The 14,935-nt window shown below is 45.0% G+C and overlaps 1 protein-coding gene across 1 annotated transcript in view; it reads right to left on the bottom strand.

The window, feature by feature from the left end:
- DOCK11 (dedicator of cytokinesis 11) overlaps nucleotides 1–14,935 on the bottom strand; it is a 74,549-nt gene that overhangs the window by 42,704 nt on the left and 16,910 nt on the right. The window contains exons 2-14 of the mRNA XM_026038908.1: nucleotides 13,866–13,982; nucleotides 13,668–13,757; nucleotides 13,143–13,225; nucleotides 12,290–12,359; nucleotides 10,205–10,300; nucleotides 8,191–8,325; nucleotides 6,758–6,935; nucleotides 6,265–6,344; nucleotides 5,546–5,629; nucleotides 3,402–3,542; nucleotides 1,556–1,765; nucleotides 1,275–1,397; nucleotides 239–321 (exon numbers count right to left, since the gene is read on the bottom strand). Coding sequence (XP_025894693.1) covers nucleotides 239–321; nucleotides 1,275–1,397; nucleotides 1,556–1,765; nucleotides 3,402–3,542; nucleotides 5,546–5,629; nucleotides 6,265–6,344; nucleotides 6,758–6,935; nucleotides 8,191–8,325; nucleotides 10,205–10,300; nucleotides 12,290–12,359; nucleotides 13,143–13,225; nucleotides 13,668–13,757; nucleotides 13,866–13,982 — 1,490 coding nt within the window. The remainder of the gene's footprint in view (nucleotides 1–238; nucleotides 322–1,274; nucleotides 1,398–1,555; nucleotides 1,766–3,401; nucleotides 3,543–5,545; nucleotides 5,630–6,264; nucleotides 6,345–6,757; nucleotides 6,936–8,190; nucleotides 8,326–10,204; nucleotides 10,301–12,289; nucleotides 12,360–13,142; nucleotides 13,226–13,667; nucleotides 13,758–13,865; nucleotides 13,983–14,935) is intronic.

The raw sequence follows: 14,935 nt of genomic DNA, 5'->3' as shown, positions 1-14,935 counted from the left end.
CAACAGGAAGGTTACTGTCTTCCCAGCACTGTTTACTTTTCAACAGTTTGTTTCTAATTCTAGATGGAGTATTTCAAGCCGATCCAAATTCTGTCTCAGGAACCAGAGTCAGATTCTGCCCTCTGTTGCCTCCATGCAACTTCAGCGACTCCAGCAATCTGGCTYGCCGCCCATTTAGCCTGAGATCCTCCCAGATAAAACTCCCACAGCGGCCAAAGCKCAGCCCGAAACCACTAACCTGGCAGCCCAGCCGAAGGGCATCCTGTAGTGCCCCAGGCGGCTGCACACCTGCTTGGCCATCTTATGGACCTTCTGGGCAGTCTGCAAGAAATGAGAGAGAAGGTCAACGTGCGCCACTGCTCCCACGTCATCCTGGGAAAGGAATAAGGAATGTCACGCTCTCCGGGGAGAAGAAACTCTGTGTTCCACAATATGCAGACATGCAACAATTGCTTAAACAGTTGATAGAAAAATCACTGTCACTTCACAAGGTGCACACTTATTACTTTTGCAAAGATATAAAAGGCACAGTCACATTCAAACTCCTCTCAATTCTACATTATACTGTCAGTTATAAAAGGTTCTAACTAGCGTATTTTCCAAATCTGACTGTAATTGGCTCRTTCTTCATAGGTCTACAAAATGTTCAAAGGGAAAGCTAGCGTTGAKGAGATGCCCTGACATACTTCAATTTTCCTGCTTTTACCAGCTGCAGAAAGGCTTCATCARCTCTGTCTGGCACGCAGAGCCTAACGGAGGCAGGACCAGAGCCTCTCAACGAGCACCGATTGCATATGTTCCCCCATATGGCCACATCATCCTCCACAAAGCATGAGGGAGGCAGGATGAGCAGAGAAAAGGGGAAAGCTCATGTTTTGCTGCTACTAAAACATCGCTGTGGCAATCCAGGGGGAAGGAACTAAGAAATGGTCTGGGAACTGAATGCAGCAACGAATGCTTCACTCCTATCTCAGGGTGTGAAGTGACCTGCTTTGCTGCTACCTTGCTGATGTKCTATGGGGAAAGGCCTCCCTGCTCCAACTGCTTCACTCTTTCTGAAAGTTTGTTTTTTTTTTTAATCTTCTATCGGGGAAGGAACTGAGTTCCCCCAAGATAGCCTGGCTGGGAAGAGCACAAGTAGCAGAACGGGTGAAGACCAATATTTGTCAGAAGGAAAGTTCAAAAACAGCAGAAACATCCCATGTTCCAGACCACTCGACTCCCTGGAGCAGCAGCCAGCATCACCAAGATACTCCTAGAGCCCCATCAAATACCTTTCCCGGGTCGGAGTTCTTCATGTACGGCTCTGCACAGTGCGTAATGCTGCCCTGCAGCACCTTCTCCACGCGGGCCACCAGGAAGATTTCCACGTGCGGGTCAGTCACGGAGAAAACACCCTACAACACACAGACGGCAGGCTGTCAGAAAGCAGACATCCCACCTGTCAGACTTGGCACCCAACCACTCGTTGCTCCCCTCCTGCAGCCCACGCAAGACYCACTCAGCCCCAGCACCAACAGAGAGGCAGATGGAGGGGAGAAAGTCACTCCTTTACCCGCTTTATGTAGCGCAGATGAGACTCGGGGACTCCATGAACAAGATTCTCGCCCGGCGATCGTCCCTTGGAGCCCTCTGCCCCAGGTGTGGAGTTATCCAGCAACATGTCACGGACAGACGGAGGGTTCAAGTCCACATGGAAGTCAGCAGAAATCTTGCAATTATTTTTCAGGTCAAATAATGCCAAGCTCAGGAAAAAGGGCTCCACCTAGAAGTTTGATTGAATGCATATGTCAAAAAGATGTATGGTACAGGCTCAAGAATATTGCATTGCTTTGCCCACTGAGTTTGTCCTTTGCATCCATTTGTCCCTTYGGTTTTGAGTATCAGTTTTTTACCTTGAAAAGATTCTTACAAATGCTCTGTACTTACTTGCTCTATAAATATATACATGTTTTGTTGCATATTCTTGCATTGTAGTCTAGTTAATTTAAACAAAGTTTATTTTAAAGCCACTAATAAATTAAGAGGGGAATCCATAGAGCGGGGTTATGTAAATGGTAAGCTATGAGGTCAGGAAGAAAATATGACCCTGATCCATCAGCTAAAACTGTTTATCCTTCACAACAAGAAATAATTCAGCTGAAGAGTGTTTATATTCACATGCTAAAGATCACTATGTCACTGTCCCAAAGCAAATTAGCTCAGCATTGTCCATCTTCAGGTACCTGCTATCAAGACGCACAAAGCGTTTGCTGGTCRCTAGCACTGGGGCACAGAAGGAAAGGCAGCACAAACCACCTCCCTCCTGACAAGCTCAGATGCAAGGTGAAGAGTGTTATGTAACTGCAAGGGCAAGATTTGCCTCTCAGGAGGCAGTCTCGCACCAAGCTGAACGCGCTTTGTAGCTGTTGACCTTCGCAGCACAACGCAAGTGCCAACGGTTCTGCGTATTTTTAGTTCAGAAGACCCTAGCAGGCATGCTTTCATGCGAAGATAAAAGTGAAGGCCTGAAGATAGCAGCGTTCCTGAGACATTACAGCACAACTCGGAGGTATTACATCTATACTGAAAATGATTAGGTCCTGCGCTGGGTGTGATTAGGGATTAATAACGGGAATCTCTGCCGTGGGCAGAGCGCTCAGCTTGCTGCACCAGCTGATCCCATGAGGACCGTGAGCACCAGTGTGCAACCATCGTGAAAAAAGCTTTTGCATTTCTAACAAATATCAGATAAGGTGCCATCTGCAGAGACCGGGAACTCCCTGTGGCTCTGCCTCTCTTGTGATGCTATCTGCTGTTTTGGACAACTTGGAGGGAGWGCAGGACTAGTGAATATGGAATTTGTCTTGGGAGGGAAGACTGGAAGAGCCTGGTCTGCTCTCTGGTCTGCCAGAGCCTGGCAGAACAAAGGCTAAGCAGAGACACGACTGCTCTTTGCAGACATCACAGGCTCACAAAAGCCAGGGAAGAGCTTTTTAAGCTAAAACACATCAGCACTAAAATAAATGCACATATTAAAATGGCCATGAATGCAGGCAGGCTGAGAGTCAGAAGAAAGCCCCAGAAGAGGGAAACTCCTTATGTTAGGGGAAATGAAATAAAACACAGCAGTGAGTGGTTTGGAGATAGAGCTTAGTCATTCACCAAAAAGGATTTTAACAGGGGCCCRGAACCTCGCTGACATGTGCTCCTCAAACCCCAGTGCCACCAAACTGCTGGTTTCAGAGTGGTCCCAGTTCCTGGTGGACCAAGGGCATGTCAGGACCTAGCACCAAGTTCAGGTCCCTTCAGAGCTCAAGGCAGAATAGGACATTTTTATCCATCCACATCAACCTGCCATATGTTTTTGTGCTCGAGACGGGCAAAGAAGGCAAAGCTGGCAAGGCCAGAGCTGTCCTTACGTTGGTGGGGCCTCCTTCCGACCTGTCGTTGAGCTGAGCGAGGAGGTTGAGGGACAAGTCTTGGCAGAGCACCACGAATCGCCGGCTGCACTTCTCCTCAAACGGCTTCACGTCTGGCTCGATTCCGGAGAAGTCCAGCCTCTAGACAGCAAACAAAAAACCTGGTCTCATTAAAAATGAAAATGAGTAATGTTAAGGGATCACATCACAGCTAATAGTATTTTAACCATTGTTTTTTTTCAAGTGGTACAGAAGTACAGGACATTCACAAATGAGTGCCATTCGGTGATGTTACACAAATGTGTTCAGAATATGAATTCATGAGAATGCATAGATTTTTAGCCATCTGGTTTTTAGAGCACAGAAAACTAAACCTCAGTATGATTTCAGTTCCTTCCTGCTTTGCTGTAACCCTGGGGATCTTCCCAAATACCATTTAGAGCTTGGGGAAGAAAGCAGAACATAAGCCGTCGTTACAGCCAGAAAAGTATCTTCCACTTTGAAGATCTGACTACTTTAAAGACGGTCTCTGTGCCTGAAATAGAGAGAAGGCACAAGCCATTGGGATTGTGAAGAACATCTCAAACTTCTCAAACCATAAGGTGTTTCTAGCATGGTGATAACCTGCATGGTTGGAAACAGCAAAGACTGCAGAAATGTCTGGAAAATCCAACTGTCTTCATTATAATCATGTCTTTCCTAACCTAGAATATCCACGGCTGGTGTGTGCCTTGACATAAACCTTCTCAGACAGCAGCCAAACACGCAGCCCAAATACTGTGAGAGAAAGATCCTCAGCCCTCACCATATATACTCCCTGCTGGACTAGGATCACAGGCACCAAACACCCCACCATAGCAGCACATCTTCCCGGGAGGACCTGGCACAATCCTGCTGTTTATTCCCTCTCACATCCTGCAGAGACCAGCACGCCAAACCCAGGGCGCTGCTTTCTCACAGTCAAGTAACTTCAGCGAAACAGCCTGCAATTGTTTACCCAATTCCTGGGGAAGTTTTTCCATTGTTCTTCCAATTTCCTTTCTAGGGGGAAAGGACCTTGCAGGTATATGTTGTCTCTGCCCGTTTTCTTAGCACGAGGCATGCCAGCATAAACACCAGCATTGACTGGGGCAATGATCTTGGAGCTCTGCTCACAACAGCTCTGACTTTGACCCACACCATAATGAAGAGCTCTGTGTACACAGAGGGCACAGCCAGTTTAGCCCTAAATTTGGGTAGGAAAAAAAAATGTATATTAAACTCTGTGCACGCCACTAAAGGAGATTTCCACTATCATCATCTGTCTAGAATATAGGAAACTTTTCAATATTTCTCTGCAAAAAAACCTCCCGCATGACACAAAGGATAAAAGATAAACCTGGGGCAAAGATCCTGAAGAAACAGCAAGACAAAAGCTTGCTTCGTGTAACTAAAACCTTCAAAAAACTAATTGCGTTTTCCTGTTAAACCAGAATGTTCTTTTTCACAGGTGTGAACGAGCTAAGGCACATCAGAAAGAAAACCAGAAACGATGAAACAACTTGGAACAATTCTCTAAAACTGTGCTAACAATTGCAACTCATTCCACTGAAATCCCACACGTGGGCCTGGGCAGAGAGGTCACCAAAGACGTCAACGCTGAGAAGAAAGCAAGCCAGATCGTCAGCGATACCCCAGTGCAATGAAAACAGCATGTGGCTTTTTTAAATGTTGTGTTCCACCCTGCATTGTAAGCTCTCTGCAACGTGGGGCTGTCCCTATAACCCCCTATGGCCATGTTTAACGTCACAGCCCTGTGCTGTGGTCACACTGAACCCGTGCAGCTCAAAGGCCCAGAGGGTGGATTTGTAATTCAGTAGGTGCACAGAAAGCAGGAAAGCTGGAAAGAGGCCACGCAGGGCACTGTTGTGGGTGCTCCCTTCTTTTGGGGTTACCAGCTGAGCAGTGACATGTTCAGTTCTTTCTGACGCCCCAGGGAGGAGGGCACAGACATCCTGCTTGTTGTGCTCTTTGCCAGGGGCGTGGGCTGCACTTCTAGTCCCCATTCCACCAAGAGAGACTCTGCATCTGCAGGTGAAGGCTGCAACAGGGGAGGCAAATTGCCAAGGAGGCTCCTATAGACAGAGGAACAGGGGCACGTTTACCTGGACTTCTGGGTCAAAAGAAAAGAGGTTTTGTCGTCCATCATTTCTGCTCAGTTTATTCAGCTGATCTGTTTCTCTTCCATACTAGGACAAAGGAAAGCATTGATATTAGTGCCTGGCCACACAGATGCAAGCTTTTTTGTTTGGAAAGAATAGATGCAAAACAAAATAAGCATTTTGCAGGTCCTGTGTGTGATATGTGAGATGATGCAAGGCRTCTCAGCTGCACCCGTAAGCACTGCATGGTGACTAGAGCCAAGTGGCTCTGCTAAATGAGAAAAAGAGATAGAAGGCAGCAGCTACTCTCTGTATCACATACAACATAAGGTGCCATATAACTTCTGCTCAGCAATCTTATTCAGGACAGTCACTCCTGTGGAGCAGGAGCAACCAAGACTAAGCACAGTGTCCCTACACGAGCAGTAAATCTGGTTGTTCTTGGTGAAGAAGCCCCACTCTTGGAGATGAGGAGTGCAGAGTTATCTGTGGGGCAGTCCCACAGATATCCTAGGCGCCCTAGGAGCTATCCTAGCTCCATCCTTGGGCAGACAAAGTGCTAGAGATGGCAGCAGCATCTGGTGCTCCCCTGGAGCTGCAGTTTGGGATTGACCTGCAGCATGTCACAGAATGTGCAAAATCCTTTTCCACATTGTGGAAATGAGAGAAATGAGAGAAAACTAGCTAAAGAGCTGGAAAAGTGAGCCCTGCAAACATAATACCTTCATCAGCTCTGGATGCATGCTCCTCTCCAGGCTCTCCAGRATGTTATCTGATTTTCCCTGGGTACTCGATTCATCATCTGCAGGGATACAAAAATAGAAGATGTYCAAGACGACTGCAAGGGCACCCTCTCATTCCTGGCTGCCAGAGAGCACCCTGCAATATTTGTTTACAATAGCTAGCACAGGAACAGATTATGGAGACCTTTCTATTCCTCAGAAATACGATTTTCCCATACATTACTAGTACCAGAGYGTACAGTTACACCCATCTCTGTCCTTTTAAAGAAGCATTTTATCTTGGGGCCAATTTTCCAGGAGTCTTGAAACTGTGCCATGGATTTCCCATCCAGAGGAAGGGTCATGTTTCACTCTGCTTGTGGTTAACACAATTCTTCCTATTAATCCAGAGATAAAAGGAAACGGTTCTACAGGCAGATTGCTTGCATCCTGCTGGAGCAGGGTGAATACAGGTACTTATTTGCAAACTGACCTTGCACAGATTCCACCGTGTCTTTCTTCTCTTGCACCAGACTCTCGGCATTGCTCTGGATGATCTTTCTGAGAGTCACCAGCCACTCCTCCATCTCCTGCTCCGTTTCAGCTGCGAGATAGTGGCTGTACTTATCTATCGTCTTGAGCTCAAACGCGTAGCGGCGCATTTTGGGACACTGAACAAACACACAAGAAAGAGCCAGMTTTGCATTACGCTTTCCTCAGCTGCTCTGCTCAGTACCTGTTACAAACCTCCTGTCAGCAAGGGCATCGTAAACTGAAATATCAAGATAAGGAAAAAAAATCATATAATATTACATACATCCTTCTTGACAACAGAATCTCTTCTGCAGCAATTGCAAAGAGCTTTATATGTCTGAGAATAAGCAGTGTGTGCCTCTGTTGCTAGCTGCTCCAGTAGCAAAAGCAAAGCAGACTCAACCACAATTGCTGCACTGGGAGAAACAGGACCAAGCTCCTTCTTGTGTCATGGGACCTTTAATTTATCCAGGGAAGCCAGGACCTGAATTTGTCTAATATAGTAAGTAATGCTGCACTGCAAGATGCTTACAGGCATTTATCTAAAAGCTAGAATGGCTCAATGCAAATTTTCTGACATCTGCTGGCCTTCGAACAGCATTTTCCAATGAGGAGCCCAGGTAAATCTGGTGCAGTCTGGGAATTACATCCTGTACATCACCAAGGCACGTGCCTAATAACGTGCATTGCTTGTACAGTATTCAGAAAGACRAGTATCTATGGAAATGCACAGCTCTGACTCATCTATGATGAAGCAAACAGTTGGGGTAATTCATGTTGTCTTGTACTAGCTCCTCTACACTCTGTGCTTGGAGCTTCAGCACAGGGGCTGGATGGCAGAAGGCAGCTCTTTACTGCTGCACTTCAMTACCAGCAGAACAAAGCAAGATCAAGTTCCACACAAAGTCCTGCTCCTAAAAACCTGTAGGGTCTTTACTTCTGAGAAGTCTCAAAGGGCTCCCTGTTTGCATGGAGCTATCCCAAGGACCTAACCCAAGAAACAACAAGCAGTGCGTGCAACAAGCAGGCAAGGAAGGTGCACAAGAGGAATTCACAGCAATTCACTCTGGCCCCAAACTTCASGGCGTTCTGGAAGGTACCTGGCCTACAGTAACCAGGTGGAGGAGGCAAACAGCAGGGAAAAGGCAGATAAGCTCACAATGAAATCCTTCGATGTTACTCTGACAGCAGTATCTTCTGCTGGCTGCCTGGGATGGCACCGTTATGCAACTGCTTGCCTGGATTTTAATCAGATTGCCTGACAAAGCAAATCAGATTTGAGATAGTTTGCAAATCCATACCCTTTACCTCTCAGTTGCAGTCCTGAAAGAAGCTYTTCCATCTCTGAGCAAAGCATCTCTCCATGCATGGCCATGCAGAAAGCACACCTACCTGAACAACGTCATTGCAAGCATCCAAGAAAATACAGCCTTTGGATTCTTTTGATATTTTCTCATCTTTGTAGGAATTAAGAATATAGGAGCCATCAGTGAGCTGCGACAAGTAAAAATATCTCCTCTTGAATACCTGCAAAAGCACAAAGTTTCTCCCATGTAAGTATTCATTCTGTTGTATAACCCTAGTGACAGCCTCATTTTCAGAATTAGCCTTCTTGCCAGCTCTCAGCTGGCTCCAGCCTCCTTCATCTTTACAAAGCAACGCAAGCCTGAACGCAAGCCAAGCAACACTTGCATTTTTGTGTGAAAACTACAAATTTTCATGAGCTGGCTCTGGTTCTGTCTGTCCAACAGACACTGGACCATAATTCAGGAGTCCACTTCAGCAGCAGCTAAGGTGCAACCAGTCTRTAGGGAACAGTGAGCCTCTCATAGCTGCTGGAGATGACTACTAGGAGAACCATATGGGAAGTCAGGGCACTGGGGATTGCAAGAGGCATCTCCATTGTACTGGTAGTTCTCTCTCCAGATTTTACAGGACTAATACCTTATGAGGTATGAGATTTCATGCCAAAACATTTGAAACTCTTCTGAATCTCTTCAAGGGAAATGCAGAAGCAGGCACCAAACACTATGCCTATCATTTTTGGCACTGCCAGCAGAAATAATTGACGAAAGGCTTTGATCATTTGGCAGGAAAAATATAAACCCAATAATAGAGGGCACATCCCCCTGATCAGGCTACAGATGACGAAAGGGTCAGCACCCAAAGATGGGCAGGTCTGATTCTGCAGCAGGACCACAGCCTCTCAAAGGGCCAACAAGACTTCCAAAATCCTTAGATTTCTCACACCTGCCTTAGGTGCAAAACAGAAAATGGCCTCTGATTCTGTGCAATTTGTTTGAGTTTGGCTAGAGCCTCTGTGGACCTTATTAACAGACCTGAAGTCCATGTAGTTCAGACACCATCTCTGAAGGCTGGGTCTGAGATGCTGGACTCCGAGGCCATCATTAAGCACCACATGAATCTCACTGAAGCATGCACGTAAYTAACTGCTTTGAACATTAATGACAGCTCCTCCAGAAGTGACAGTGGCAGAAATGTCCAGCTCTTTGACCTCGCTAATCAGAAAAGCAGAAGATTAGAAATCCCTGTTCAGTCCTGCCTTCAAGCTCACAAGGAGTCGTTTTTAAAGCTCAAATTAAATTTGAGCGCATGATTTGTCTAGTTCCACTTCTCATGCRTATGTAACTTACTGGATTGAGCCTCAGAACAACTGACTTTAAGATTTACTAATATTCTAAAAAAAGCAAAGACCCTTGCAGTGGTCCACGGTTGAATACGACTACCTAATATTCCCTTTACATAGTAAGAAGACAGCTGCATGGTAAAAGAAGATATTGACKTATTACCACAACAAAAATCTGTGGGGAAGCTATTAAAAACTTCCACTGCAGAATCTGGGCAATTTCATGCTGGATTTTGTGCAACACAGAACAGCAGATATTGCAGCTGTTGCTTTTCAGGTCAGTAATTCTGCCTTCTCTGTGACATCATCCCTGCTTTTAAAGCAAAGACTTGTCATTTAAATTTAAAGCTGGTCTCCATGCATATTTCCTACCAGGGAAGAAACTAGCAATTCAGAAAGCCTATTCTGCAGGGCAGCTGTTTCAGTTATTTAAACCACTTTCCTCTTCTGCATCTCAGTTGCTCACTCAAAAAACAATCTGAGGTTCACTAGAAAGTGCTTTACCTTTCTGACCAGCTTGCCTGTCACAATTTCAAGCACATTAGCACTATATTCTGGGGAAGGAAGGGTCTAAGACTGTTTCCAGACTGGGTTTTCCAGTGCAACTTGGGATATTCTGCAAGGGAGATGGACATCCATCCAAGCCAGAACTCAACAGCTGCACTCCACTAGTTTTAGAGATTTGCTCTGCACTTAAGGGCATTCAGAAGAAATTTAACACAGGAATTCAGAAGAAATATAACACAGGATCAATCTTACCTTCATGGTAACTGTGATCGTGCTATTTACATTTGCTTTATGCAGCCAGCCTTGTTTTATCACACCACCCTTYTGGGAGCACAGCGACGAGGAATCCTAGAAGAGAGCAGAAGACCAAAACAAGGGGTCACCTCAACTCGCTCCCTTGGACATAAGGGACACGTTTACACCAAAACACGATCCTTTTTTTAACTAGAGCAAGCTACACGTACAGTGCATGACAAGAAATGTAAGGGCTATTTCCTTTTAAGAAGGGGTCAAAATAGGCCAATTCACATTTAAAAGGAAAAATTGCACCCATGCTGACAGAGCCTCATTGGAATTTTGCAATTTAGAAACACATGTTGGTGCTCATGTAGTATTTCCAAAAACAGAGGAAGGGGAAGTAGCAAATTTGCAAAACGGTCTATTTGATCAGTTGCAAAATGCAGAACTCTGTATTTATTTCATCATTTGTTGTTGTATAAATCAACTTGCTATTTTAAATTCAAGTAAGCCTCTTCCTCCTCCCCCCAAAACAGTTGAAATTCAACTGAACTTCTTCACATTTATCAAAACAAGAGGTTTTAAGCGATCAATCAACGTGTTCTTGGCATTCTGGCTGGAATTTCAATCTCTGGTCCTGTGTTCCTGGTGCCAGGTAATTGCCCTGCATCCACACCTAACTGTAGCCTCCACTGGAGATAGAGGCAAAAACAAGATCTCAGGGTGATGAAATAACTTGCCCTGGGCCAACTTCTAGTCAATCAGTAGTAGAGATGGCCTCTGCTGATGAGCTGTCCAGAGACTGGTTTGGACTGGCCCCTGGATCCCAAACGGCAGGTTTTTACACCTTTCTTTTCAAGTTTGCAATGACAAAGTGCATTTTCTAATTCTTCRTTGCCCTGGTTGAAACAACCCATTATTTCCCCTTTAWAATGGTTCACCTTTGCTCATCAGTAAGTTTCTTTTACTGAAAACRCCATCATTTAATTCTAATGCTAAGTGCTCTGTCAGGAAGTTAGAAAAGAGTATTCTAGTTAGGGCCATGCCAAGACATAAACGGCAAAATATCTGCCAGAGCACTTGGAATGTCCTTCTAGGAGCAACATCAGGGATTTCACTTGTGTGAGTATTTGGGAAAGTGATCAAAGAAAAATCTCCAGTAATTTTTGAAAGCATATTTCGGTCCTTTCATACTCTCAGAAGCAAGCTGATAGCATATTGCACCACTCTATCTAGACCGAGTGAGATAGAGCTAAAGAGATAGAACTAAAGTTAATGATGTCATGCAAAGCAACTAAAAAGCCAAGAAATTTAAGGCCAAGCTTGATAACACATTTCCATTTATGAAAAAAAGCCAAATCGGTCCCGGTCTGCAGTGTGTTGGGAGATAAACAGCAGTGGTTAGAAATGCACATGAAACAGCCCTGTCAAATCTTCAGCTTTGGCAAGAAAGAAACTTCCCTTTCTCCGCAGTGAGTTCCTCAGCAGCAGCATTTTGGTTCTGTGCTTCTTTTAAACATCTGGGCTAAATTCCTTGTACTATAAATTGCAAATTATTAATGCCAAGACTGTAAATTAAGCTTCACGTGGTACCTGAGACAGAAAAATATTACTTCTGTCTRACAGACAGGGAAAAAAATGATGTACACAGGGGTAACACAATTTCTATAGTCCAAAGTGACTGAAGTTCCTGGATTTTCAGGATTGCTAGCTCACACAAACAGAAGAGCTTCAGGGCTGCAAATCTTTCCTACAGGAAGGGTTAGTGCAAATACGCAACCTCCAGAGGAAGTGAATGCCACCAAATATTTGCAAATTTTACTTAATAACATTTTGAGCTTCCTTCTTTGCTGCTGCACCATATCAAGTGAAAGTGCCCTGAAAAATACTGCAGTTAACCCTCCATTTAAYGAAGGGGATTCATTACAGCCCTTTGAAAGAAATCACTGTCCCAATTCTGGCCCAAATCTGCAGGACAAAACATTGCAGCAGAAAGTCACTCCTGGGGAATGTATTCTGACTTTGCCTTGTGAAATCTGCTCTGTAATGGATTGTATAGAGCAATAGGTTAAAACATATATATATATATAGTCCACTTACCTCGTCCTTTTCAAAGTCTTCATCAATCTCAAACACATGGCTCGGAATCTTGTCTGGCCTAAAGGATTTGCTGAAATCATAATACATTTTAATTGTTAATGACTGGGCAGTAAGGGTCCTCTGTGCCTATTATCCAGGCAGCTAAATCACAGATTATGGAGCATACCAGAAGCGTCATCCTGCAGAAGATTTCACCACACCTACAGCCCTGTACAGCTAGGGAGCTAATTTCTGAGTGCATTTTGTGGTATTTAAGCACAAATTGCAAGCAATGGCTTTTCCAATTTATTGTCCAATACTGCAGAGTTTTTGCTGACTTGCACTTGGGCAGTACAGAGAAGCAGCAGCCAGGCTACCTCCCTGCTTGCAAAAAAMCCCCAAATCACGAGACATCAAGATTTTCCACCAATTTTAACACAACTGGATCAGCAAGGACACCCCTTTGCTGCTTTGACGCCTGCAAGACCCTCAGAACCGAGCCACTTGAGCCAATTAACGAGAACCAATTAACAAGCTGCCAGYGCACAAGCAGTCTGCCCAGTGCTCCACACACGCACAGAGCACGGAGAGGAGGAGCAGCCCARGCACCAGCACCAAGAAAACAACAATTCACCAGAAATCAGAGGTGTAGCTGCTTGCTATTAATGACGTGGTGGCATCCACGTGGCTAGCTCCCGTTTGGGAGCATCCATCTCCAGCTCCCAAACCTTCGGAGCGGGACATTCCTCACAAAAGGAGGTCGGTTGCAGAATGGGCATCAGGAAAAACGTCGGGACAGGCTGCTTCTCTTCAACCAGATCAAACCACAACCTTATTACAGCACATTAGTATTCCAGGGGAGAGCAGCCCTTACCATGGCAACGTGCGGAAGTCTCCGGAGTATTCCTCATATTTGTAGTTCACCACGTGCCAGTCCGAGCTGTAGGTTTTTAGGCACTGAAAGGAAAACAATACAGCTCGTTGCAAACCGTAACGAGCAAAACACAACCTGCACAAGGCCAAAGTGGTGCAAATTGCTGGGGGAGGCAAGCCCAAATGCAAAGGACAGGAACGAGACTGTCTCACTTTGCACTGCAGTACAGAATTTCATAGGGAACATTTTTATACACAAACACACAGCATCTGGTCTGCCACACAGCTATAGGTTAATTTATTTACATAAATCTGAGAGTTTAAAAAATGAGTAGTTATTTAGGAGGTTTATTAGAGAGGCCCAATTTCCTGCCCTCAGATACACAGGGCTTCTAATTCAACACTTGGGACTTATTTCCACTGTATTTGTGGGAATGGTCTCAGAGAGCACGGATTTACACAACAGATTTGTGCAATTCTTATTGCCTAGAGGAGAAAGYGCAGCAGGAGGGACTTCTCCTCTTACCTCTTTGACAAAGAGACTCTGAGCTTTTTTTAGGGCATCTTCTGGCACTGTAGACTGGACAGTTCTTCTCTGTCGACCGATGACTGAGATCTGCAGGGAAAAGGAGAACACAGAGTCAGTGCAGAATAGGTCTTTAGGACTTAAGACTCACTGGACACTAGTGAGCCTCAGACCTGAGTGGTACCAGTGCGAACTCACAGACACATCTTCTATGGGGAAGATCAGCAAGTCCCGGAGAGGGTCACTGTAGATCTGCACTTTACGCTGAAGGATCACGTTCTCRTAGTCCAGGGGTTCAACAACTTTAGTTTTTTCCTGTAGGGAAAAAAAAGAAGACAAATTTATATWATATATATATATATAACTGATTATATATTATATATAAATAATATATATTTCTATATATATAATACACCAATTTTATATATATATATATATATATATATATATAAAAAATTGATGTATAATCAGTTATTTTTGTCTGATGATCTCAAAACACATTAAAAAGGGACTGCTCATCAATTCGGCACCGGGATATTGAATGGTGTGACTGCCATTCACGTTTTGCAGAGAGGAAAAATGAGGTTAAGTGACTTGTGTCTGGCAATAAATGCTAGAAGAAACAAAGCTCTGTGCTGCTCTGGTCCAAGCAGGGTCTCCGGTTGCTTTGTGGGACACGTAATCCTGCTGGATGTACAACGGCTTTAACAGCTGCAAGCTGCAGCTTSTCTAAGCAAGAACAGCTCAGCAGTGCAACTCGAAAGAAATACGGCCCAGATCAAACTTCTACATGGAAGTTTCCTCAGTTTGAAGTAGTCCTGTTATACGAGCTGAGGAGATTTGCTCGGGAAAAATGCCATTTGGGGAGCAGAAAGCAGGCCAGCTGTTAGGATGTGCAGCACAGGGATCTCGTGGTGCGTGGGGAAGAGCACATCCCTCTGGAAACACAGGAAAAGCCTCCTCATAAATCACCTCTCAGCCACAGCTCCAGGCTCGAGAAGTCTAGAGCCTGGTTTTGCTCTAATTTCCACTTTCGGGACGCAGGAGGAACTCCTCCAAAGTCCCTCAAGCCACRAGAACAAATTATTGGGGAGAGAGGCCTCTAGAAACCAGGAATAAACCCACTTAACAACAGCGACTGCTCCACGTTCTCCCACTCGAATCTGGCAGCTCCAACTGGCATCACTCGCGTGCTCAGCATCAGCAGGGACAACCAAGTCCCAACCACCGTTGTTCTCATAGCACCGTCACTAACCGATTACTATTTG

The sequence above is a fragment of the Nothoprocta perdicaria genome, unplaced genomic scaffold, assembly GCF_003342845.1.
Source record: "Nothoprocta perdicaria isolate Ctin4 unplaced genomic scaffold, notPer1 scaffold_22, whole genome shotgun sequence".
Taxonomy (NCBI): domain Eukaryota; kingdom Metazoa; phylum Chordata; class Aves; order Tinamiformes; family Tinamidae; genus Nothoprocta; species Nothoprocta perdicaria.
This window is presented reverse-complemented; position numbering and strand designations above follow the sequence as displayed.